The sequence below is a fragment of the Prunus mume genome, linkage group LG1 (genome assembly GCF_029339155.1).
Source record: "Prunus mume cultivar Tortuosa linkage group LG1, ASM2933915v1, whole genome shotgun sequence".
NCBI lineage: Eukaryota > Viridiplantae > Streptophyta > Magnoliopsida > Rosales > Rosaceae > Prunus > Prunus mume.
The window spans coordinates 28024954-28050111 of NC_142698.1; the positions used below are offsets into that span (position 1 = coordinate 28024954).

At 37.1% G+C, this 25158-nt stretch overlaps 3 protein-coding genes and 1 pseudogene across 12 annotated transcripts; 2 read left to right on the plus strand and 2 right to left on the minus strand.

Annotated features, from left to right (window-relative positions):
- The first annotated feature begins 3729 nt into the window (after positions 1-3729).
- Positions 3730-5734, plus strand: LOC103325669 (Protein kinase superfamily protein). The gene has a single exon (XM_008227849.3). The coding sequence runs from the start codon at positions 4237-4239 to the stop codon at positions 5551-5553; it is 1317 nt and encodes a 438-aa protein (XP_008226071.2). The 5' UTR covers positions 3730-4236; the 3' UTR covers positions 5554-5734.
- A 567-nt stretch (positions 5735-6301) lies between these two features.
- On the minus strand, positions 6302-13660 carry LOC103325679 (uncharacterized). Of its 8 annotated transcripts, XR_016127764.1 has the most exons (10): positions 13392-13658; positions 11376-11460; positions 10427-11268; positions 9661-9942; positions 9525-9581; positions 8999-9102; positions 8393-8477; positions 8102-8195; positions 7002-7104; positions 6302-6818 (listed from the first exon to the last, which is right to left on the minus strand). XR_016127764.1 is itself a non-coding variant. In XM_008227875.2 (9 exons), exons 2-9 carry the CDS (start codon positions 11446-11448, stop codon positions 6814-6816), a joined length of 1560 nt encoding a protein of 519 aa, XP_008226097.2. In that variant the 5' UTR covers positions 11449-11460; positions 13392-13653; the 3' UTR covers positions 6302-6813. The 8 variants fall into 8 exon arrangements, 5 of the variants coding, with proteins under 5 accessions (XP_008226097.2, XP_008226083.2, XP_088910213.1 ...); XM_008227875.2 differs by lacking the exon at positions 8393-8477 and having other exon boundaries at positions 13392-13653; XR_016127765.1 differs by lacking the exon at positions 7002-7104 and having other exon boundaries at positions 6678-6818; positions 13392-13660.
- An 818-nt stretch (positions 13661-14478) lies between these two features.
- Positions 14479-17809, plus strand: LOC103327199 (uncharacterized; annotated as a pseudogene). Its single transcript, XR_016124128.1, has 3 exons — positions 14479-16558; positions 16654-16722; positions 17518-17809. The product of XR_016124128.1 is annotated as an uncharacterized LOC103327199 (transcript).
- LOC103325701 (electron transporter, putative (Protein of unknown function, DUF547)) lies at positions 17338-22334 on the minus strand. 2 transcript variants are annotated; one of them, XM_089045927.1, is made up of 10 exons: positions 22089-22334; positions 21866-21916; positions 20642-20764; positions 19799-20248; positions 19204-19646; positions 18618-18717; positions 18358-18417; positions 18074-18163; positions 17876-17992; positions 17338-17776 (listed from the first exon to the last, which is right to left on the minus strand). In XM_089045927.1, the coding sequence occupies exons 3-10, from the start codon at positions 20741-20743 to the stop codon at positions 17465-17467; spliced, it is 1674 nt and encodes a 557-aa protein (XP_088902053.1). In that variant the 5' UTR covers positions 20744-20764; positions 21866-21916; positions 22089-22334; the 3' UTR covers positions 17338-17464. The 2 variants fall into 2 exon arrangements, with proteins under 2 accessions (XP_088902053.1, XP_008226107.1); XM_008227885.3 differs by having other exon boundaries at positions 20642-20761; positions 22089-22174.
- Between the last annotated feature and the right edge of the window lie 2824 nt (positions 22335-25158).

Genomic DNA, 25158 nt, shown 5'->3' on the forward strand with positions numbered 1-25158 from the left:
TTTCATCTATGGTTTTTTTTTTCTTTTCTTTTAATGGATCTGGAATAATTTATTCTCGGAAAATTAGAGGAGACTTTCTAAGTCTTGTTGTCTCTTTTGACTAAAATTTCCCTTTTAATCGATCATGGCCTCTTTTGATGATATGGATTCCTCTACCTTGCCAGTAACATAACAACTTGAGGCCTGCTTATAATAATATGCCTTTTGTGACATCACTAAGATGACATACAAAGAGGTCGTGAGAAGTCAGTAACATAACCTCCTCCTCTGACCACAGCTCACTACGACTGGTTAATATTCCGAAAAATCCTTCTCAAATGGCAAATGTAATGTTAATATGGTTTTCTCTTTCCCTCATCATCTTCAATCTTATCTCCCTCCCTCTCTCATCAACCGCCATCTCCTTCTGCAATGCCATGCAAAACCCTCAACGACTATGCCAGTCAGCTTATATATGCATCAAGGGCAAGTGCAACGGCGATCCTGACATTGGGACTGTGAGAATGTGAAGGTAAAAATCCCACATTGGAAAGTTGAGAAACCTAGCATGGACTTATAAGGAATTGAGCTACTCTCTCCATTGCCAATTGGTTTCAAAGTGGAACCTCAACTTCCTTAATAGGAAGAATGTGATAACGATAGTGGTGGATGAATGCAGAGCATGCAGGGCAACCGCCATGTAGGAACAATATTGTTGATGGCTTTGTGGCTGTGTGGCTTTGCAACTAAACCAAGATTTGGGAGTTGTAGACGTTACTAGGTCCATGGCCTAATTAGGGCTAGGTTCGATGATAGTACGTACTTAAGCTAAATAAAGAAATAAAGACAATATGAGGTACTGTTTCGATCATGAATTTGTAACTTCTGAGATTTACAAAAAAGAAGCAAATATATATTACAAATTTATATATAGACTAGAAGAGGGCGCGGGCGGCTATTATCAATTGAGTTGAGTGGAAAAATATGGAGATGGAGGAGATAGAGGAGGTTGAAATAAAAGGAAAGGCACTGAGTCGCGCGAGAAAGCCATATGAATGTGTCCGTGCCCTCAACTTTCTCAAGTGAAGGGTTTGCATTCATAGCATTGTGTGCATATATGCCTATTTATATACACATCTTTCCCAGTGTTTTCACTGATCGATCAAATTTCTATAACTTATGTGACAGAGAAAGCCAACAGGAAAATGGAAAACTTGTTGGATTCAAAAATTTAGCGTGTGGTAGCGAAAATGCTTGAAAACTTGTTGGATTCAAAATTTGCATGTGCTCTCTGCATCTGCATGCAGCAGCTGACAGATTTGCAGAGGAGAAGAAGATCGATGCTAACTCATTATAAGGATCTTGAAAACGATATTCTAGGTATTATAATTATACACAAAACAAGAGGACACTTGCCCCCAACAAATTTTCTAAACATACTCATTAAGTTGTTTGGGCACTTGGTAAATTCACATATAATCTCGTGCTATATACATATATGTACGTATTTTTAAAATAGTTATAGTCTCGTATATGTTTTAAAGATACTGTAAAATACATTTCACTTTTAGTTCATGTATTATACACACACACTACTACAATTATGTCAAACTACGACACCCAATAGACGACCGTTTATATAAAAACTGTCGTGGTGTTTGAAAAGACGGCGAGTGTTATAATACCGTCGTGGTAAGGTACCTAATACACTGATGCCTTGGGTTAATTTTTAAAATTACGACGATAGCTTATTAGAACCGTCGTGTTTTTAGGAGGCGCTAAACAGAATTGAACTTTTAAGTTCGCGAGCGATGAGCTTTTCAGAAAACCCTTTCTCACATCTATGAAGCAAACTTTCCAAGACTTCAACTCTCTCATTATAACTATTCATTGTAACAGTCTCTCCGCGACATAAATTCCACCTCTTTGTGAAAAAAAAACTGATTTGCTTTATACTAGACCTTGTGGAATGAAAGAATCTGCTCGATGGTTTTCCGCAACCCGAGAGATAGAATCGGGCCCTTATTCAACTAAAGTTGCACTTTTGCAAAAATTACATTCAATTGCAACAAAATTGAAATTACGTACAAAGATGAAAAGTGAACATGTTGACACAGAGACCAACTTTGAACTTGTAATGAATTTTTTCTGAATTAACGCATCGTCCTAATTAGTCATCTTTCTCCTCTCGCTTTCTATCCTATTGTTGACGAGAAAATTTTCTCTGGTGAATGACTCAAATTGTGTTCTACTACCCCACAAGAGTTTCAACGGTACAGACACAACCAAAAGCAATTAGAGAAAGCCAATGGGTTATCACCACAGTGGTGGTGGATTACCCTCCCCCATGGCACCTATGTTCGAAACCCCAAAGAGTTTCTTTCCTCCAATGTAAAAAAAACAATTAGAGAAAATTCAACTCTCAAACAGAATGATTGTAGGAAAAAAGAAAAGAAAAAAAAAGGTTTTTAAAATTTAAAATTGAAAATAACAAATAAAGGTTTTTAGCTATATATAGTGGCAACAACAATCATGATAAATGATGACAATAATATCACAGGCAACATTCTCAATTAATTAATTAATTAATTCCTATTATATGAGGGAAACAATAATATCTTAAAATAGCCAACCAAATCATACAAGGTTGGCCTTGTTAAAATCCTTGCAACTTGGTATAGTTTTGTAAGCTAAAGCTTGATGGTGACCGCAAACCCTAAAGTGACCTAACTTAGACAAAATATAGAATGAATCTTGAAGCCTTCTTTCTTCTTCCACATCCGAAACTTTCCACGTCCTTTTTTGAAACTCTTCGCACATGTTTTGCCTCCCTTTGAACGTTGATGTTTTCTCCTTTATAATGGGATTAATAAGTTGCTTTAAAGCTGAACCCTCCATTTAATCTAGGAAGTTTCACTAAAACACCCAAAATGGAGGTTGAAATTATAAAAAAAACCCAAGCACTATTTAAACATATAAACACACCCAAAACCCATCATTACACACACTCAAAACCCATTTATAAACATATCCAAAAAGTTGACTTTGTGGTTAATTTTGGGTGTGTTTCTATGTTTAAATAGTGCTTGGGTTTTTTTTATAAATACATGTCTAGGATTGGGTTTATTTATAAATTTGTATTTAATCTAACCACTCTTAACAAATTCCGCATCTAGATAAAAGAAAAAAAAACAAAAAAACAGGGCTTTAATTTCAAAAATAAAAAAATAAGAAAGAAACATATGCATGTGTAGCTCATCCGTTGAATGGTATTCGAGAATGACTAGACTGAGCTAAATTAATATGGACTTGTTCAAGCAAGTATTTAATTAACGTGGTCTTGACTGAGCTAAAATGGGGAAGTGTAAGAATGGAAAGAAATGTCATACATAGTTGAAAAACTTTGCTAGGCTTTATATAGAGAAATAGGTGTCCACCATGTTATCAAAGCCACATTTGGTCACATATGAAGCCCAATAACTACACATACTCACATATAAAATTCAACCACCACACGTACTCCGCATAGAACAAGTCCTTACCTTTATAAGCACGTTCAATGAAAATTCAGAAAAATATCACTAAAACAAGAGGATGTATATATATAGTGTTGATTGACCAATATACTTTTTTTAAAAAAATTGACACCATCCTATTCTTTTCCCCCTCTCACTTTCTATCCTTGTTGACAAGAATATAATGATATGCCCCATCATCAATTTTCAATGACATACACTCGAGAAAAATCAGTAAAGAAAACTCAACTCCAGTCCAGTGGCTCGTGCCAATTCATATCGTTGCAGGCCAGAGGGGTTGTAACTACGGTGACAATATACCTAAGATTTGAGTCCGAATTTCCCTCACACATTCCTTTTGTAACCAACTAATATTGTTGACCGACCCCAGAGAGCACCGGGAAGGAGCCGTAGGCATATTAAAAACATCAACCCAAAAAAACCACGCAACGATAGCGAAATGTCCTCAACAGTTCACGTTGCACATACTCACACATCATCATCTCACCACCGCTCATGTTGAACCCCTGCCTTTCTTTCCTGCCATAAAACACAACATAATACTTGAAGCCCATGCGCCGCCGTGCCTGGCGCACAATAGAAATGAGCCAACCACATCATACTTTCACTAATTCGCTTCCGCAGATACCCGGTGTTGAAGTTGAACCACCACTCTTTAAATTAAATGTTCCCAAAATCCTAACAATTATATAAATAAACCCAATTTCTGCACACCCACCATATGTGCAAATCCAAAATGTCAGCCGACGCCACCCAGCCCATCTCCACTCCTCGGCGCACCCCTCGCACTCCGAAATTGGCTCAACCCACCGCCTCCACCGCCTCTTCCTTCGAGCCCTCAACCTCCAACAACCTAAGCGGCCGCTACACCTCCAACTCAAGCTACAAACTCTCCTCCCAGTCCCAAGCCTCCACCTCTTCCTCGTCAACCTCTCTCTCCACCCTCATAGACTCCCTCCCCGTCCCCGAAAACCCGATCCTCTACGACTACTCCGAGCTCTGCGCCGCCACCAACAACTTCCTCTCCAAGCGCTTCAACCCCACGCCCTCCTCCTCCTCCTCCACCCCCTCCTGGCGCTGCACCCTCCGCGGCAAGGACGCCGTCATTTTCCAACGCAAATTCCGCGTTAAGCTCTCCACCCCGGAGCTCAGGCAACGACTCTCCACTCTCTGCCGCAGCCACCACACCTCTATCACCAAGCTCCTCGGCGCCTGCGTCTCCAGCGACTACGCGTTCCTAGTCTACGAGTTCGTCAGCGGCGCCAGCCTGGCAGCCTGCCTCCGGAACCCAAACAACCCGAATTACACGGTCCTGTCCACGTGGGCCTCCAGGATGCAGATCGCCACGGATCTCGCGCAGGGGCTGGACTACATCCACAACAGCACGGGCCTCAACGTCAATCTAGTCCACAACCACATCAAAAGCGGCAGCGTTTTGGTCACCGAGCCCCATTTCAACGCCCGCCTCTGCCATTTCGGGGCGGCCCAGCTCTGCGGCGAGACCGATTCGTACACCCATCTCAACCCGAATCCAAAATCCCGATCCGAAATCGAGGCCGTCGAAGGCCCCGACCCGAAATTGAACCGTACCAGCAGCCGTAAGAACCAGTTCGAAGGGGTGAGAGGGTACATGTCGCCGGAGTTTCAGGCCTCCGGCGTCGCGACGCAGAAGTCTGACGTGTACGCGTTCGGCGTGGTGCTCTTGGAGCTCCTGTCGGGGCAAGAGCCTTTCAAGTACAAGTTTGATAAAACCATGGGTGATTTTATCAGAACCTCGGTGGTCGACTCGGCCCAGGCTGCGATTCGGCATGGTGGTCTGAGGACCTGGGTGGATGGGAGGCTCAAGGACTCGTTCCCCGTGGAAGTGGCTGAGAAGTTGACACGTTTGGCTCTGGAGTGCGTACACGTGGACCCGGATCAACGGCCGAGCATGAGACGCGTGTCGGGGAAAATCTCCAAGCTTTATTTGGAGTCGAAGTTTTGGTCCGACAACATGAGAGCTCCTACCGGTATTTCGGTCTCGCTCGCCCCGAGATGATCCTTGTCATTTTGATCATACAACAATTTTTAATTTTTAATTTTTAATTTTGTAATTAGGGTTCGAATTTGAGAGCGACATAACTGGTTTTTTATTATTTTTATAATAACATAAGTGGTTATTTGGAACAAATTAAACAATGAAGTTATAATGACAGCAGTTGGAATTTTTGCTGCTCTCATATATATCTTAATCTTATGGCAATGGCAGTCAAGGCGGCGTGCCAATATTTTGATGTGTGACAAGATCATTTTGTTTTGTATGGTAGGTGCACATGAATATTGCTTCTAAACAAACCAACTTGATATTTTTCACAAGCAAAATCTGTTAGAATAAACAGAAGTCATGTCATCAGATTTTGGTGAATGTGTTTTGGGTGTAATGACAAACAAGTCTGAAATAAACTCTAGCAAACATAATGACTCTTCCTTACTATTTAGGGAATGTTTAATTATTAGGAATAGATGACGTTTTGAATCGGAGAACTTAAGAATAAGAAAATTGGAATTGGATCAATTCTCTTCCGATTCCTAATTTTGAGAGTATTGGATTACAGGTTCTAACAGGAAACATACAAAAGTTTTGATTTCTTACTTATTAGTAAACGTGGGAGAGAGAGAGTCATAAAAATCACAAAGAAGCAAGAAAATTACAATATCCATTCCTTATAAGTTTACAGAACCGCAATCCCATTTTGGAAGGTTGATATCTGAGTGGACCGAAGTTTTACAACTTTATAAAGTCAAAGGATAGATACAAGGGAATCCATAAAAAGTCAAAAGGCAAAAACAACACAAGTAAGTCGGTAATTTGGCAAGTTGGTAACCCATACCGTAATAATAACAAGCAGATAGTGTGACTTTTTTACCTAAATAATATACTGTCATGCTAAATGCACACATGGGTAAGGACTTCATCCAACTATTGTATGCTCAAACAAGAATTATACGAAATTGATGGTGAAATATGCCAAAGGGCTAAACTCTTTCATTTCTTTCTTTTCAGTCTTCAAATACAAAAAGATCTCACATGCAGTTTGAAGTTCACTGAGGTTTCTAGCAAATCTATTTGCTCTGACCCTTTCAACAGCAGTTGAGAGTGGGGCCGTGCATTACTCTTGGTGGTTGAAAACGAAGACATTGCATGAGTAAGGAGCGGACCTTTTGTCGCCTTGGATATGGATAGATGACGGCCAACTCCCTAACGCGCTGAGAAACAGATTCTGGAACGTGATCGGATGCTCGCTTGCTTATCTCTCTCTTAATCTGCATGATAAGGAAATAGAAGAATGATATATCCACATATCAAGCTCACAATAGGAGTTCTGATTTACCAAATTTCAACTCTTAATTATTGATCACAGCAAACAAGTTAAAAAACTCACTTCAAATAAGAAGCTTTATTTCAGAAGATATTGCCAGTCTAGTTCACTTCAAATAAAAACTCACTCTCATCTTCAGAAATCTCCTCTCGCGACTTTGCTGGAGAATACTCAATCTCAAGTTTCTCACTGGATCCTAGGAGTCTGTGGTCCTTGCAATCCTCAGAGTTCTGGACATACATTACCGATAAATGCATTATAAACAAGACAAATACTTCCTGGTGTACAACACTTTGTATTAGAGTTCCTACAGGTATTACGGTCCCGCTCTCCCAGAGATGATCCTTGTCATTTTGATCATACAACAATTATTAATTTTTAATATTTAATTTTGTAATTAGAGTTCGGATTTTAGAGTGACATAACTGGTTCTTTATTTATTTTTACAATAACATAACTAGTTATTTGGAACATATTAAACAGTGAAGGTATAATGACAGCAGTTGGAATTTTGTTGTTCACAGATATCTTAATCTTATGGCAGTCAAGGTGGCACGCCGCCATTAAAAGAAATAAAATAAAATAAAGAAAACAGTGGAGGAAATCTGGATGGATCAAGATTTTTGTTTTTATGGGAATATTTTAATTTGGAATTAGGTGCGACAAGATTATTTTGTATTGTATGCACTTGAATATTGCTCCTAAACAAAGCAAAAATAAACAACAAAACCTCAAGCTGGATATCATCAACAGCCACAGGACGCAAATGTAAAAGTTGAAACAAAATGAAATTGGTCATTTTTCATCAGATTTTGGTGAATGTGTTTTGGGTGTATAGGCAAACAAGTCTGAAATAAACTCTAGCAAGCAGCATGACTCAGCTGGAAAAAATAAAATATTTCTTCCTTACTATTTAGGGCATATTTCTGTTATGCCCTATTATTTAGGGCATGTTTACTTACTAGAAACAGATGAAGCTATGAATCGAAGAACTCAGGAATAAGAGAATTGGAATTGGATCAATTACTCTTCCAATTCCTAGTTTTGCAGGTATTGAATTACGGATTTTAACATGAAACCCACAAAAGTTTTGATTTCTTAAATTTAGTAAACGCAGGGGAGGGAAAGTCATGAAAAACACAAGGAAGCAAGAAAATTCCATTACCCATTCCTAATAAGTAAACATGCTATTGAAGAATGAAGATTCAGAGACGAAAAGTTGCTCACATTATTGCAGCAAATTCCTTGGATGCTAAAAGTTGACTCCAAGCATTGTAGTTGGCCAGCTCTATCCCGGTATCGCGGTATCTTTGAAAATATCCTATTATTTGAGTAAGGAAAAAAACAACCCATTGTAGTAGGACCGCAATCACATTTTGAAGGTTGATATTTGAGTGGACTGAAGTTTTACAACTTTAGAAAGTCAAAGGATAAAGAAAATCCATTAAAAAGTCAAAAGTCAAAAGCCAAACAACACAAGTAAGCATGTAAATTAATTGCCAAGTTGGTAACCCGTACCGCAATAACAAGCGCTGACCAAATGACAATGACTACTTGAGATAAGGATGAGAAAAAGACATACACAGAACTCTTTCCCTGTTGACTGTTGATCAATAAACTAAAAAATTGATCAAATAATTGGCATGACCTAAATAATATAATGTCATGCTAAATGCTTTAAGTAATTTATCTACACACAAGAATTATACAAAATTGATGGAGCTAGATGTCAAAGGGCACAACTCTTTCATTTATTTTTCTTTTTCAGTCTTTCACTACAAAAGAACTCACATGTATTGTGAAGTTCACTGAGGTTTCTAGTAATCTATTTTCTCTCAGGACATTTTGGAAAAGGCCAAAGGAGAGAGAAATATTTTTAAAAGAAGCCAAAATGGACAAAAATGCCCTTATTTATTTTTGGATTTCCTAAGGAATCCTTTACATTGGCGTGTCTTTGGTTTGAAAGTTGGGGGGTTTTTCTGTCTTTTTTGGAAAAAATTTGGCTTTTTCCAAAAGTGAAAGTTTTTTGTGGCTAAAACCTAAATTTACTTTTTCTCTTTTGGGGGCAGTGCATTACACTTGTTGGTTGCAAAAGAAGACATAGCATGAGTATTACAAGCGGACCTTTTTCGCCTTGGATACGGATAAATGACGGCCAACTCCCTAACGCGCTGCAAAACAGATTCCGGGACATGATCGGATGCTTGCTTGCTTATATCTCTCTTAATCTGCATGACAAAGAAATAGAAGAATGAAATATCTACCCTTCAAGCTCACAATAGGAGTTCTGATCTACCAAATTCCAACTCTTAATTACATTCATCATACTAAATAATCCAAAAAGCTCTCTTCAAATAAGAAGATTTATTTCAGAAGATATTGCCAGTACTAGTTCACTAGTTGCATAACACTCTTATATGTCAACAAGGCAATAAATCCACAAGATACCATACTAAGAAGAAATGCAGCGCAAGAACCACAACATGTTTAGAGATTATAAGGTAATTTATTTAGATAAGAATCAGATAACCGATATCTTGAAATTCCAAACAAAATCTGCTTTAAAGATGCTCAGGGTTCACACTGACCATGTAAAATATCTGCTCACGATGTTAAAATAGAGATAAAGTAAAAGTAATTTCAACCCAACCTTTCTCTCTTTCTGCAACTGAGTGCAGCTAGCTTTTAACAAATTACGCCATTTGTCCTGAAAAGCCAAAAAGATTAAATCATATCTAATCCCAAATATGTTGGGAGAAATAACAATAAAAAATGCCATGAACTACCTTAATATCAACAGCTGTGCGATGTGAACATGAAGAAAACAGTAATCTCTTCATTGCACTCCATCTTCCAACTCCACACTGAGAAACACCTTCAATTAACTTCATCACTTCAGAAGAAGTCCAAGATGTATAATGCTTTATCTGTTTGCTACCTTTTTGAGTACTTCTCCTCAAGACACACTCATCATCAGAAATCTCCTCTCGCGATTTTGCTGGAGAATACTCAATCTCAAGTTTCTCACTGGATCTTAGGAGTCTGTGGTCCTTGCAATCCTCAGAGTTCTGGACATAAATTACCGATAAATGCATTACAAACATGACAAATACTTTCCTGCATGTACAATACTTTGTATAACTCAAATTCAAATGGACATGTATGGCCCTGGACTTTATTGTTTTAATGTATTTCTTTTAGATGATAAGGCAAAATCTTGGTAAAATGCAGAATGTGCAAAATGCATTGAAAGCAGCTGTTTTTACTTACATGTCACTTTCTAATTTTGAAAAGAAAAACAGACCAGGCAATCCATAATCTTGTAGTATCCACACAAAAAAATTAAACTTTATTACAAAGGTGGCACAATAAGTTGATTATCTTTTTCTAATTCTTCACTTGTCATACTTTTCATCAGCAGTTTGATTGCATAAGGGACAAGAATCTGATAGCTCATTAGGTAATGCAAAATAAGGTAAACAGATTTACATTGGATGATCTACAAGGAACCCATTAATTATATACCAAATGACAAATTCAAATGTTCCTTACCAGAGATGAGTTATGTTCCTCTAACTGGCCCGCTTCCATTGGAAGGCCAAATGGAACTTGAATACAACCTACTTCATAAGATTTATCTTGACAAAGCAATGTTTCTTCCTGAGTCTCCTTCTGCCTATTATTTTTGTCAGATCTAACATGCAGAAAGCTGTTCTTGGACCTCTTATAAGCCACTCCACATTTTCTACTATAAAACTTTGATTTAGACTCTGCTAATTCTTCAATGTATCTCCTGGGAGGCCTTCGTGATCTCTTTTGCATGGCAAATGCTCCTGCTTTATCCCTTTCATCCGACGAGCACAGTTCAATTTCACAAACCCTAGAATTTGAGGTCTTCAAAGATTCAAGGTCAGCAAGCTTCTTCCATTTTACCTGCAGATCTCCGGACATACCTTCATCACTTAGTGATCCTTTGATAGTGCCAGTATCCTTTCCAAAGAACTCAATGCTAGACGAGAGAACAGTTTTTCCTTCATTTTTTTTGGTCATTAGACCACATTCTGCGAGGTTTGAACCACTTTCTAACTCAAAAAAATTCTGCAAACCAGGTGAAATACTGTGCTTCGGCCACTGCTTGTCTATTACTGGTGTTTCATATCTGAACATGTTCCTAAAGACCAATTGTCGTTCTTGTACTGACATATGATCAAGCAAAAGAGAACTGCAGTTATCCTTGTATCCAAGCCTTGGAGTGCTCTCACAAGACAAATCTGACATCTCAGCACCACAGTATTCTTCATAGACACCTGGGGAGTGGCTTTCTAAACCAGCATTTTGCAGACAAGAGTCTGGACCACCTTCCGATTTGAAGACTTTATCAGAATGTTTGGCTTCTGCAGGAAGGAGGAAAAGAGGAAACTTCTCTTGAAATTTGAGGGGAGAAATAAGCATCTTGATGAAACTAATTTATTTGACTGGGAAGGATTCTGAAAATACCTACCCCAGAGATATTCTTGACAAGTTGGGAGACTAATCCTTCCATGGCAGACTGCATTGTCCGTTCCTTGGAACATTCTATCAAGAAGCTACAACACTTTCACAACCATCAGACTTAGAAAAAGAAGAGATAAAAATCAGATAGCACTATAGTGACAAAGTTAAGCGTCGGATAAATCATTCCAATCACAAGAGAAATAAGATCGAGACTTGACAGATATTACATAGAGTTCAAGAAATCTTCCTCTCTCTTCATGCAGTACTGCACTACTATAATTTTACCCCAGGAGGCCATGTAATCATTCAGACTTGAGTTTATATCAATCACATGGCATGCATTGTTGGGACTTGGGAGTACAATCTTTCAGAGTTGGCTGGCTAACAAATGAGCTGATTTACCAACACAAGTGTTTTAAAGCTCAAAGGCCTAAAGGAAGGCGTTCTATGCCCGGCAAGGTGAGGTGTAAGCTTTTCGGACTCAAATTTTTATAAATAAAAATACATAAAAGATATAGTATAGTTTTCAAAAAAAAGGAATTACTTGTCATTTAGTCATAAGAAAAACGTATAATATAAGTAATTACTTGACACTTTTATTGTACGATTGTTCTCTCAACCGTAAAATCTCTCTTAACTTGGTGTGTGTGTGTGTGTGTGTGTGTGTGTGTGTGTGTGTGTGCATATGTTGGTACTTATAAGTAAGAGAGAGAATACCACTATCAAGTTTTATCTTATTGGACTCAATATTGCCTGAGATTTCTTCATTATTGAACCACTTTTGAGATTTTCAATGGTAAAAGTCAAGAACACTGCCAAGCAAGTCGTTGTCACATTCAGGTTCTACTAGTTGCTCCAAGTCTACAGGTTTAACTTTTGAGGAAGTGAAAATGGGTACATATGGGTCCAACTACAAAAACAATGGATATTTTCATGAGGAAACATCAACATGGTGAACTTTCCAATTACTTGGGAAGAATCTAAGATTTAAGAACGATGATTGGAAATGAAATCATATTTCGGTTTATATTCAATGCCTGGAGTCATTAATCTGAATATTCAACTCAACTCCAAGAGATGTACTATAAGTATCGTTGACTCTTAGGAATGTTTGCAATCCCATCATCAGTTTTCAAAATGTCCTCCAACGACGCACATCCAATGTGGTCTGGAATTTTCTTTTTACTTGCCTATAAACAATTCAAGTTTAAAATCCAAATGGAATGAAAAATTAGGCACTTAATCTTAATATACAGGAAAAAGATTGCTAGAAGGTAGAGACCTCAAACCATTCTGTAAAAACAATTTTCTTCTTCAAATCACTTGCAAGTACGCTGTTCTTTTCACACGTATAAGGTAGCAGGACAAAAAAAAATATCATTCAGCAAGAGGCTACTCAAGCATTACATAAGAATGAATACTTGAGTTGTGTTTAACACAGGCATTTCTAGAGGCGAAAAAACTATATTCGCATAATCTCGCATTCACATCACTCCCATCAAAGGAAATGAACAGACATACTCAAACTAGCAGCAACAACTTTTTCCTCTCTTTTGGGTTGTCTTTGGTGGGGACAATTTTCATCATCAAGTAAATCACACTAGGATCATTCAGTCATAAGAGGAAACCAAACCCGCATTAAGGAAATGTCACTTTGTTACTTTCAAGTTTCAAACAATTACCAACACACAGCAAATTGCACCAAATAAAAAGCAATGCACAACCTCACAACCATGCAATTAACCTCATACCATGCATCCATTGAATCCCAATACACCAATTTAGACAATAATCATATAATTCTCCAAATATTTTGACTAAATATAAGCAACCCCCAAGAACCATAAAGGCCCAAAACATAATAAACAAATTATATACACAATAAGAGCTGTGAAATGTATGTAGGACCAGAAAAGCAGTACCATATTAACTACTAATAATAGTGAGAAGAAGAAAAATAATAATAATAATAAAAAGGAAAATGGGTTGTGTGGAATTGCCAAGAAAGGTAAAGAGAAATTACCTCAACCTCATATAAAGGCTCACAAGGACCCAAAAGCTTATTTTTGGAACAGAGAGAGAATGGTAGAGAAAGGAAAGTAGAATCGTAATGTTAGAACCAGTGAAGGGCGACGGATTTGAAATGCATCAGAAAGTTGAAATGGAATGGAGTCCGGTGGTTGACAGCAGAGTAACACAGCATTGGTCATTTTCTTTTCTTTTCTTTTTTCTTGAGGAAAAACAGAACATTGGTATTTCGCCATCGCCTGGGAGCGAATGACGGCGTTAGTAGCTCGTTGCTATTGCTGGGTTATATGTTCTGTTTAATAGACGGTCAGCCTTATGAAACGTAAACGGAACTGTCAGGTAATTGTAATGAAAATGCTTTTTAGGAGACCGTGGTTTTCCAAAAAGCACTTTTAAGTGTTTATGCACTCGAAAAATATTTCGACAAGCTCCAAGAAGGAAGTATGAAGCGGCCCCTCAAACACTGCCCCAACTAATTTGAGAGGTTTTGTTCGATTTTTACACAAAAAAAGTCTAATCTTCAATCGAATGGAACCAAATCGCAATTAATTTGGTTTGATTTACAACCAAATCGAAATTAATTTGGTCGGATTCAATTATGTAAAGAGGAAAAAAAGATCCCAGTAAAGACGGGAGACTATACTTTTTTATAATTAAAAAATATATATCCAGTGTATAGCCGCACGGCTATACTATTTTTAAAAACCCGTCATATAGCCGATCGGCTCTATGATTTTTATAAATAAAAAACCCAGTATAGCCGATCGGCTATACTATTTATAAAATATTAAAAAAACCCATCGGCCCCTAACGCTCATTTCGCCACTTGTCAAAAACAATATAGCCGGTCGGCTATACTCTTTTTTATAAAAACCCTGAGTATAGCCGTGCGGCGATACGATTTATTAAATATAAATAAAGACCCCCCGGCGCCTAGCACTCACTTCGCCATGTGTCAATAATAGTATAGCCGGTCGGCTATACTCTTTAGGATAGCCGCACGGCTATAACATTTATAATACTATTTATTAATTCAAGTAATATTTGATTATTGGTTAAACCTGTAGACATGATGTTTTTTAAAAATTATAATCGAAAATTTACCGTTGCCGCAAACAACCAAACACCTTTCCCAGTTTGCCAAATTGCCATATCTCTCTCTTTGAATCAATAAAGCCATGGCCTTTACTTGCAGCGGAGATTCTTTCTTCTTTCACCACCGGGTTCGATACGGGTGAGACTCGTTGACTCACTGAGATGATGATGCGGAATATAGCTGCTTCTGCTTCTTTTTATTGCAGCAGCAGGAGATGGAGAGGTTGCCTTGTCTTCATAGTAACTCCACTGTTGTTGTTTTCGCCAACAATTACTTTGCTTTCCTTCACTCTCAACCTTCTAAACTTATCAAATCTACAAGAACCCAACTAGAGCAGGCAGTGAGAAACTCACCCAAAATCACAACTGTTGAGGATGCTTTCAATGTGTTTGATAGAATGCTTCAAAAGCGTCCTCTGCCTTCACTTGTTCGTTTCACTCAAATATTGACTCAAGTTGCGAAATTGAAACATTATTCGGCAGTCATCTCATCGTATAACCAAATGGGTGCGTCGGGAATCCTGATGTTTATACTCTAACCATTCTCATCAATTGTTATTGTCATTTGAATCAAATAGGGTTTAGTTTATCTGTATTGGGAAAATTCTTCAAACTTGGTCTTGAACCAAATGTCTTGACCTTCAACACTCTAATCAACGGCTATCTTCTCGAGCATAGAGTGGTGGAGGCAGCAGCCCTTTTCCACAAAATGATGAGGGCAGGTAATTGGAAGCCTAATGTGGTTACTTTCGGCACATTACTAATGGGCTTTTGCATGAGGGGTAACAACTGTGCAGCTATTCAATTGCTTAGGAAGATGGAGGAAAGGCCTTGCAAGCCTGACCTAGTTGCCTATAGCACAATCATTGACAGTCTTTGTAAAGATACACAAGTTGTTGATGCATTGAACCTTTTCTCAGAACTGATAAGCAAGGGTATTGCCCCAAATGTCATTACCTATAACTCTTTGATTAATGGAGTTTGCAAATTAGGCGAGTGGAAAGAAGCTACAAGGTTGTTGAATGAAACGGTCAGTAAAAATATCTTTCCAAATGTGTTCACGTTCAAAGTCTTGGTAGACACACTTTGTAAGGAGGGGATGGTCGTGGAAGCAGAAGGTGTAGTTGAAATGATGATTTAAAGAGATATTGGACCTGATATGGTTACATACAATTCACTTATGGATGGTTGGTTATACAAGGCACAAAAAGTTTTTGAACTAATGCTTAGCAAGGGCTCGATGGTTAATGTTGTCAGTACACATTGATAAATGGCTATTGTAAGCTTAAAAAAAAGATGAGGCCATGATGCTTTTTCTAGATATGTGTCATAAGGGATTGGTTCCAGATACCGTTACTTATAACACTCTTGTGAACAGGTTTTGCAAAGTGGGTGGAATACAAGATGCACAAAGGTTGTTCTTTGAGATGCAAGATTGTGGCCAACTTCCAAATTTTCAAACTTATGTTGTTCTACTGGATGGCCTGTTTAAAAACCGACAACTTTCCAGGGCAATGCAATTGTTTAGAGAGATTGAAGCGAAGAAGTTGGATGTTAATATTGTGGTTTACACTGTTCTTATTGAAGGTTTGTTCATAGCTGGAAAAATTGAATCTGCAAGGGATCTCTGATGCATCAATCTCTTTTGTGGTTTATCATCAAAAGGACTTCAACCTAATGTGTGGACATACAATATAATGATTAATGGACTATGTATCGGGGGTGTAAAAAGTGAAGCAGAAAAGTTGCTTGTCGAAATGGAAGAGAAAGGCTGTTCTCCAGATGGTTGCACATATAACACAATTATCAGAGGGTTTATCAGTAACAATGAGACATCAAGAGCGATGGTACTTATTCAACAAATGGTGGGGAATGGTTTCTCTGCAGATGCATCAACAACGGAGTTGATAGTTCAATTACTGTCGAGAGATAAAGTCGATCCTGCTTTGTTGCTGTTGATGAAAGAATCACTGTGAAGTTAATATGCATCTGTGGACAATGAAATTTGAAACTGCTGCACCTTTGACGACCATGAAAGCATTTCAGTGGTTGTGCGTATGGCAGGAGGTGAAAATCCCTTCTCACTTGCATTCTTAATTTCGGGCATTAATTTTGTTTAATGGAATTTCTGTTGTATTTTTCTATTTTGTATGGGACAATAGGAGAAGCTCTGTTTCAACAAAAGATCCCATACAAACCTCTGTCCACTGATGCAAAGGCGCAATTGCAGGGTAACCCCATGCAGCTATGCATTGCATTTATTTGGGTTTAGAGGGTTCTTGTATGATTTTAGTTATACGTTATAACACATTACCTTTTCTCTAACTTCTCTCCTACAAAAACTATAATTTCCCTCACCACATCCACATGTATAGTATATGAAGGTTTCTAGTACACTGTTTTTCTCTCTTACACTATTTTTAGTTATACGTATATTCTCATTCTTGTTTGGAGGGCTACTGGATGGTTGCCAGGTTATGTAAAACGAAGGGAGGCTTGACTAGTTGCGATAGGCTTGACAAGTTGACAATGTCTACAGGACTCAATGTCTTTTGAGCCTTTTTTTGGCAGTGGGCAATAACCCAACCAAACCGATCATTGAATGGATTGGTTTGGTTTGGTTTGGTTTAAGTTTATGATACTAGTTTGAGACTTTAACCAAACCAATTTTTCCATGTGTGTTATATTAGTTCGGTGTGGAATTTAAAGTATAAACATTGCACTTTTGGTTTTGGTTTTTTATTTTTTTAATCCCTTGAGGTATACCTTTAAAATTCAATTAACTGGTTACTAATTAGTGTATTCAACTAAACGATTATAGCTTAAGTAGTTAAAACATTTATCTAAGCACCTGAGGTCGAGTTTTCAATTCTCCCCAATATCGCTTGTATCATAATTATCAACTAGTCCAATACCTCTTTTATTCACATACGCACGTGGTACAAGTGGTAAGTGGACACCAAATCAAGAAAATTACATGGCCAACAAATACTGAAACTCAAAATCATATGGCATTTTCTCAACAGTGGCAGAAATCTTGGCACTGCTAATTTGGCCCCTGAAGCAATCCACCATTGATTTTCTCAACGATCCAGATGTTGGCAACTGGTGGCAAACCCACTGAACCAGTGAGTCTACATCCCCAGCAAAATCAAGCATGTTCCCAAGCAGCAATTCTGGGAACACAATTTTCTTTGTGCTGGTCACCACAATTGATGCTTGCAGGTACTCCAACTTTGATTTCTCCAGCTCAGCTACAACACCTTCAGCTGTGTATATTCTCACCTGAAAAATTAATGCAACTTTCAGTTCTGAAAATTCTTTAGCATTAACATTCAGCACATAATGAAATGCAATGGCATAACATGTTATATGAAGTTTTACCGCTGGAGAAGAACGTGTTCCACAGCACAGAGCAAATGTGACATTAGGATCCATGGACTCGAGACCATAGAGTTGCCGAACACCGGCTTTATCGTCTTCATCTTCATTCCGAAGAGCCTGTGAAAAATTTTCATGATGGGAGATCATACTGATTTAGAATACGCGTTTGATTCATATAGGACGAATCATAATATTTACCTCTTTCATAGTGGAAGGTGGTGGCTTCCTCAGAATATAACGCTCTATGGCTTCAGCATTTAAAGTCTTACCTCCTATGTTCAGGGTTGCCTGAAATCAAACCATTATTTGTTATGCCTAAGATTATTACAAGGAATTGAAGGGTGACAAGACAAGAAGTACATGTTTCTGGTACTTCACTTCAATAATCTTATAATCATGAAACAAGTAGTTGTTCTGCAATGAACTACTGCCTACTGTAATTTCTAGCAATTTGATGCCTTTAGTTGAAGTTTGGGGCTTACCTTGCTTATTAATGTGAGTAATTTTTCGGTGGAAGCCGGCACTCCATAATGAAGAAAACACTGAAAATAGAAAAATTTATGTCAATCCAACATGAGAAAGCTTGGCCAGACCATGGATAAATAAACTCTGCATTGCTATCCTGATGGGTGCCTTGCAAACATTGGTTCTTGGATGCACTAAAAGTGCACTTGAGGCTGGACATCTCTCAAATGAAAAGAAATAAGCAGAAGGAAAAAGAAGAAAGCTTTGTTGTATATACATTCAAAATACAAGCATTGTACATGTTGATCCAGAATGCCAGCTGCTGTTGGTATGTCAAGGACCCCAAATCCACCACCTGAAGATCGTTCATCAATAACCTGTGGTGCACAAGTACAATATATAGAGAAAAGTTATGATCACAGCATTACAATTTGAGCAAGGTAGGGATTTTTAGACAATCACTCACTAGCCCCAAAAGCTTAAGCTATCAGAGAATGGGTCAACAATGTATATCAATTTTACACCCTCCCTCACGTGTAGACTATATATAGGCCCATCCTACATGTGGAGAGGCAGGACAACAAAGAAGTGGAGAACATGAGAACATGAATTGAACTTAGGACCACTTGCTAAGAATGTTCTGATATCATGTTAGACAACCACTAGCCTCAAAAATTTAAGATGTCAGAAAATAGGCCAACAATGTTTATCAAACTTACAATGATTTTAGTATTCTATTTTAGATTATGACGCTCGAAATTGAGTATTTTATAATATTTACACTCAAAGTGGGAGGGCCATTATCTAAATTGGGAGTGCTAAAATCACCATCATACTATATAAGACAATTAATTCGAACATACCTTAACTTTCTTATCAAAGGAATGGAATTGGAGGCAGAAATGGATTTTGGATCCATAGAGATTGAGGTGAAAATGACCAAGTTCTTGTAAGGGCCAATGTCCCTAGGAATTGAGTCTTCCACATTGAAGATGCCATAAGGGTCTTGTTGCCTTGATTCCTTTTGTAACAAAACTAGGCTTGACTTTGAGTTTAAGGTGGTTTCATCCCTGAAGCTTCTTGAGGTTATAGAAGAGTTCAAGGACCTGGAAATGGGGCCTGATTTCTCCAATTCCATTGTTCTGGTTGTTCTGAGAAGCCTAACATATATGAAGTTGAGACACTTCATAATTTCTTCAGAGAGCCTGTTTGGTTGCCAATTCTGGATGTTCTCTTCTAATTGTGTTGGAATTGGTAGAGATTTTGGTGGGAGTTCTGAACAAATCCCTGGATTACGTTCTTTTAGCTGGAAAACAAAACATTAATTGGTTGGTGATAATCACCAGATCAGAGTTGTAATACTCTACTAATGCATACCTTACAGCAATAATCATTAAAAATGTACATGAAATTTGGAAATTATATGATCAATTAAAAATGTATACATTACAGTAATACCTTGGGTGATGGATATCTTGGAGCTCGCAAGGGTGAGGATGCCCTCAATATTCCATTTTTTCTTGGAACCTTATATTGAAATTTAACCTCATCGCAGAAATAATTTTCTTTCTGATCAGCAATTCCTCTCAAGCTTCCAATTTTCTCATTTAGGCTGAGGTCGTTCAGATGATCATAATCACCTTTTATAGCTTTACTTATGAAATGCAATGCCTTGGTTTCGTACCCCATCCTCTCACCTTTAATGTTGTTCATGGGGCTTGGCATGGATATATATGATGCACGGCCAACGGGGTTACTTATTAGATTTTCATGTTGCCATTGCTTCGATTTTGCTTCCTTAGTAGCTTCTTCTTCATGCTTCAGCCCAAGTTGAAGTTGGCTGATTTGGCCTTCGAGTCGAGCAATTTCTCCTTCAACCATTGCTAGCTCTGCCAAAAGCTCCTTCATCTGCGTTCATAGAGAGTAATATATTTATTCTATTATAAACAAGTAGAATTATGATGATAATGATTGTACTACATTTCTCCGAGCACATAAGCTTAAAATACACAGTCCGACATATTATGTTACCAGACTGTGAATTAGAACCGTCAATTATATGAAATCATATTTGAATGCTCATATGAATTTAGAGTCTAACAATATTATAGAATTGCCAAAAATAACTTTGCAACAATTGTCTAATTTTGATAAGAACGTTGTATAATTAAACTAAAACATCATACCGTTACGTACGCGAATTCATTTCTCATAAGGTGCCTTCAAAAAATACAGTGCATGCGTTTTCATAATTTCTATATGTACTGTACACAAGTGTAACAAGAAAAGGCAGAAGAGTACCTTGGGAGGAAGGAATCTCGGGAAAGAAATAGCAGAACCAGTAGTTTTCTGACTATAGACATGATCCAAAACCTCATGTACTTTCTCTTCTTGATTCAGCATTCTTTGAAGCAAAGAAACCTACTAAATAGAAACTTGTTACTGTCAATGCCATTCTCTCATCTACACCTAGAGGGTAGTTTGTTTGTATTTGAATGAATATGCTTTGTACCTTCATTTCAAAGAAACAAAATTAAATAAATAAATTATCACCTTGTAATTTATGCATGTACGTTCTTCATTATCTAATGGGTCCCAATTTCTGTTGCCAATTTGGTGAAACAATATGATAGGAAGAGTATTTTTAATATTCAAATTAATAAACTAGAAGATTAGGCGAGATTAGTTATTCAGTGCAGGTCACAGGATGCAAACATTCCTCCTCGATCTCTAAGGAAAGATGACCTACACTTCGGGGAGCCCCATCCCCATATATTATTAACAAACATAAAAACAAAAGAAAATAGAAGAACTTGCAAGCACATATACCTTAGAGCTAGCTAGAAAGAAAAATAAATTTGGCTCCAAAAGAGAACAAAAAGAGCACCAATCCTAACAAAGGGAAAAACAGAAGAAAACCGATGTGCAGGCAGAGACTAGTGATGGAGAATTAAGAAGCATGGTTCCTTGACACCTCAAAATTCAACTTTTTCCAAAGTCACAACTCGATGGTTTCCTTGACATAGAAATGAATGATGTCTCTAAATTGGTCTTGGGAATCCAATTTGATCAGTACAATTATATCATCTTTAAAGATAAAGATGGTCTTCCAGTTGAAAGAAACCAGAGGTTTGAAAGATAAACCATGAAACCTTGATGTAGCATAAATGCTACATAGTTAACAAGGACGCCTAAAAATGACATGTTGATAAATTAATGTCCCATTCGTTGGGCCATGCTTCTGCACTATCAATTTTAGTCACTTTTTTCATTGATCCTAGTTACACCAACATAGATCAAGGAGGGGAGCCCATTACCCTATGATTGCGAAATTTTCCGGGCTTCGAGCTGGCCGGTGATATTGGCACTCCCAGTTTATCCTCCGGCACTCCTATTACGTGTGCATATATATATATATATATATATATATATATAATTGTAAAATGCTCATTTGGAGTGTCAGTAGCTAAACTAGTAGTGCAAGTCGCTACTCTTATTTGTTTCAAGAAAAGAAGTACTACATACCTCTTTTTCAAGCTCCTCTCTCTTTCGCTGCCCACTAAGCTTCTTTTTCCGCTGCATTAGAAAGTAAAGGATATCATATGTTCATAACAAATTGATCATAAATTAGCTACAGGAGTCCATATTAACGAAAATAAAATTTGGGCATATAATAATATTGGAATTAATATGTAACATTTCTAAAAACATGATCAAGAGTGTCATCATAGACTCAAATGGAACTCACAATCTCCGACGGAGTACGAACGGACAAGTCGCTGGGGCTCGCCATGAACAAAACCCCAGTGCGCTTCAGCCAACTCCAACGCCTAGAATTAGAAGCAACATAAAGCCAAGAGGGTATGATATTGGTGAGGTTTTGAATTTGTCCGAAGTGTTGGTGTGAGAAGGACTTAAGCTTCGTGCCAAAGCAAGGGTGGCAGCTGCTGCTGCTTCTGGTTGTTGTTTTTGTTGTTGACGTTTGATTTGAAGAACGGAAAAAATTATGGGGTGTTGAGGAGGAAGATGAGAGAGAGCTTTCAAGGTGAGGATGATGATGATGATGATGATGATGATGATGATGAGGAGGAGGAGGAGGAGGTTGGATTTGGTATTGGGATAACCGTTGATGTTTTGGGTGGGGCATCATGCAGAGAAAATTAGAGCGGGTGGAGTGAGACGTACGTGGGCTTTGGTCTTGGCGTAGCTTGCAATTCTGGCTTTGGGGTTAAGCGGTTATACCTTACAAACAAGACCCTAATGATAGAAGCTTGTATAATTTAGGGATAAAAAAGTCACAATGATCATTCATCAATTACCATTTGCTTTGTACTTTCACCGTATCTACCAGGACGGATTTTCTGAACTACTTGCATATTATATTAAGGACTCGAACTTTTTAAAAATCGCCAATTGAGGTCTTACCGTCAAATTTTTTAAATTCCATCCAAATTTATGTCCAAATTAAGGATAAATTCATAATTTTATTAATAAAAAAAAAGAAGAGAAAATAAAAACCTCATCTACCTAAAACTAAACATTTAAAATAAAACTAATGAGCATGTGCCAATTGGTTTGCTTTTTTCTTTTTTTTTAGAATTAAGAAAATATAACATGGGTAGTTATGTTCCATAAAAGTATGACCTATTATCTGATTTTATTTTTTAATTTAATTTTTTTAATTTGAAAAAAATGTGAATTTACCATATTATCCTTATTTAATTAATAATTTCAATTCTTAATGTTTGAATTAATCAAGGTCATTTTTTGGTATTTTGAATGTTTCATCATTGTCTACCTTTTACTTATATATATAGATAAAACAAAATTAAAAAATATATATTTAACATTTTAAATTAATTTAATTTTTTTTTAAAATAATAATAATCACCTCAACCTCCCCATCCCCTCCCCCTCCTCCTTCCTTTCCCCTTCTTCCCATTCGTCTCCCCCACTCTCCACCTCTGATCTCTCTTGTACGCATATGGAGAGGGTAGCTTTTATGGTATGGAATATTAATGATAATGTAAATGATCATATTACCACAAATTGAGGTAATGAAATTCCTAGAGGGCACTTCCTCTTCCATGAAATGGCCATTTCTATTAAGCTTCTGCAGGATAATCAACGTGATTGGTGTTTAATAATGGAGATTAAACAATCAACCATCTTGCTAATTAATGTAAGATGACATACTTATATTGTACTTTGTGATTATTATGGGGAAATCAATATTCTTGTTTATCAATCTTCAATGTGTTCTCCACTTCATAAACTCAAATTGATGAACAACTTGTTTAATACAAAAACAAACATTGGCGGATCAAATTGGATTGTTCTTTGGGATTTTGGAATTGGTTGTTAGAATCTCGTGCTTAGTACAGCATGAGATTACAGTATTATAGTTGAAGGATTTGTGCGTCTATATATGAAACTTGTCTCAATTATTTTTTTTTAATTTATTTGTAAGAAATTCGGTTATTTTTAATTTTTTTACTTTTTTTTAAGACCGTTCCTATTGAGATGGTCGATAACATACTAAACTCACACACACTACACGGATACTAAGACTCGAATCCAGGCTCTTTCTTGGATGAATAATTGCTCCAAACCACTACACTGGTCCTGGTTAAATCCCACATACTCAAACTGACAAGTTTGAAACTTAACTATGCTACTAAATTATCTCCTGAAAGCATACTCATGGTTCAAACTTAAAGAAACATCATTAGTACTTATTACATGCTTTGCTTTGCTGCTCGCTTAAGAATGCTTTTACCACAGAAGGATTATTACAGCAGTTGAAGCAAAACGTAGATAAGAATTAAGACATCACTATGACAAAAGTGACTTTAGGCATTGGTTGATAGGCATCGGTAAACTCAGAACATCAAACTGATGTTGTTAGTCTCTTAGGCATCAGTTGTATAAATAATAGGACCATAGGTCACTACCAATGCTTAGCAACCCTTGCCGATGCCTTTAATATGAAAATAGCATTGGTCGATACTTAAACTGATGTCATATATCTTTCAGGTTTTTTAAATAAGAGTTTAAGGACCGATGCCTTTCACCCATTTCAACTCCCCCAAAAAAATTAACAGTAAATAGTGGGTTAAATTGTGCCAACTGAGGTTTGTAATTGCATGTCATCACAATTATGAACTGACATCTCACACCCAGACCCCTTTTTTTTCCCTGCAAACAAAACTAGGAACGCATATAATCCTTAAGAGAAAAATACAAAAATAGTTAGATGATACGATTTTTTTTTATTTTTTAAGTTCCAGATAAAATTCAACATTTCTAGGTGCTTATTACATGGATTCCTTTCTTTTTCATAAGTTCTGTCTGTCCTTTGTAGAAAGTTTCACACCATTTGGTACTGGAAATGGGGTTTTTCCATAAAATTATCGTTTTCATCTATATATATAAAGCAAAAGACAGAGAATGGTAAAACATTTAAAATACCAGAAAATGCCCTTGGTTAATGCGAACATTAAGAATTGAAATTATTAATTAAATGAGAATAATATGGTAAATTCACATTTTTTCATAGTAAAAAAAATTAAAATTAAAAGAAAAATAAGATAATGGAGAGCACAACTACTTGAAAAATAACTTATTGAAAAATAAGATAAGATAATGGAAAACTAATTCCCAAAATAAATAGAAATAATTTTGTACTTGAAAAGACCAAGATACCCTTGGTGTCTCAAATTTTCAACCAGTACTCTATTCTCTCCTCTGTTTCATTCCTTGATTGCATTACAAATTCTCATTTCATCATGGGAACCAAATAATCGTATATTCTCACC

What these genes read in the sequence shown, in the direction of transcription:
- LOC103325669 (XM_008227849.3), top strand. Translation starts at nt 4,237, where the DNA reads ATGTGCAAATCCAAAATGTCAGCCGACGCCACCCAGCCCATCTCCACT.
- LOC103325679 (XM_008227861.2), bottom strand. Translation starts at nt 11,448, where the DNA reads ATGTTCCAAGGAACGGACAATGCAGTCTGCCATGGAAGGATTAGTCTC. An exon ending in CCGTATCCAAGGCGAAAAAG is followed by an intron (nt 8,196 to 8,998) that starts GTCCGCTTGTAA and finishes CTCAAATAATAG; the next exon opens with GATATTTTCAAAGATACCGC. An exon ending in AAGGAATTTGCTGCAATAAT is followed by an intron (nt 6,819 to 8,101) that starts GTGAGCAACTTT and finishes CTTATCATGCAG; the next exon opens with ATTAAGAGAGAGATAAGCAA.
- LOC103325701 (XM_008227885.3), bottom strand. Translation starts at nt 22,133, where the DNA reads ATGGCGAGCCCCAGCGACTTGTCCGTTCGTACTCCGTCGGAGATT. An exon ending in CGAGATTCCTTCCTCCCAAG is followed by an intron (nt 20,249 to 20,641) that starts GTACTCTTCTGC and finishes CTATGAACGCAG; the next exon opens with ATGAAGGAGCTTTTGGCAGA. An exon ending in TACTCACATTAATAAGCAAG is followed by an intron (nt 18,164 to 18,357) that starts GTAAGCCCCAAA and finishes GTTTGATTTCAG; the next exon opens with GCAACCCTGAACATAGGAGG.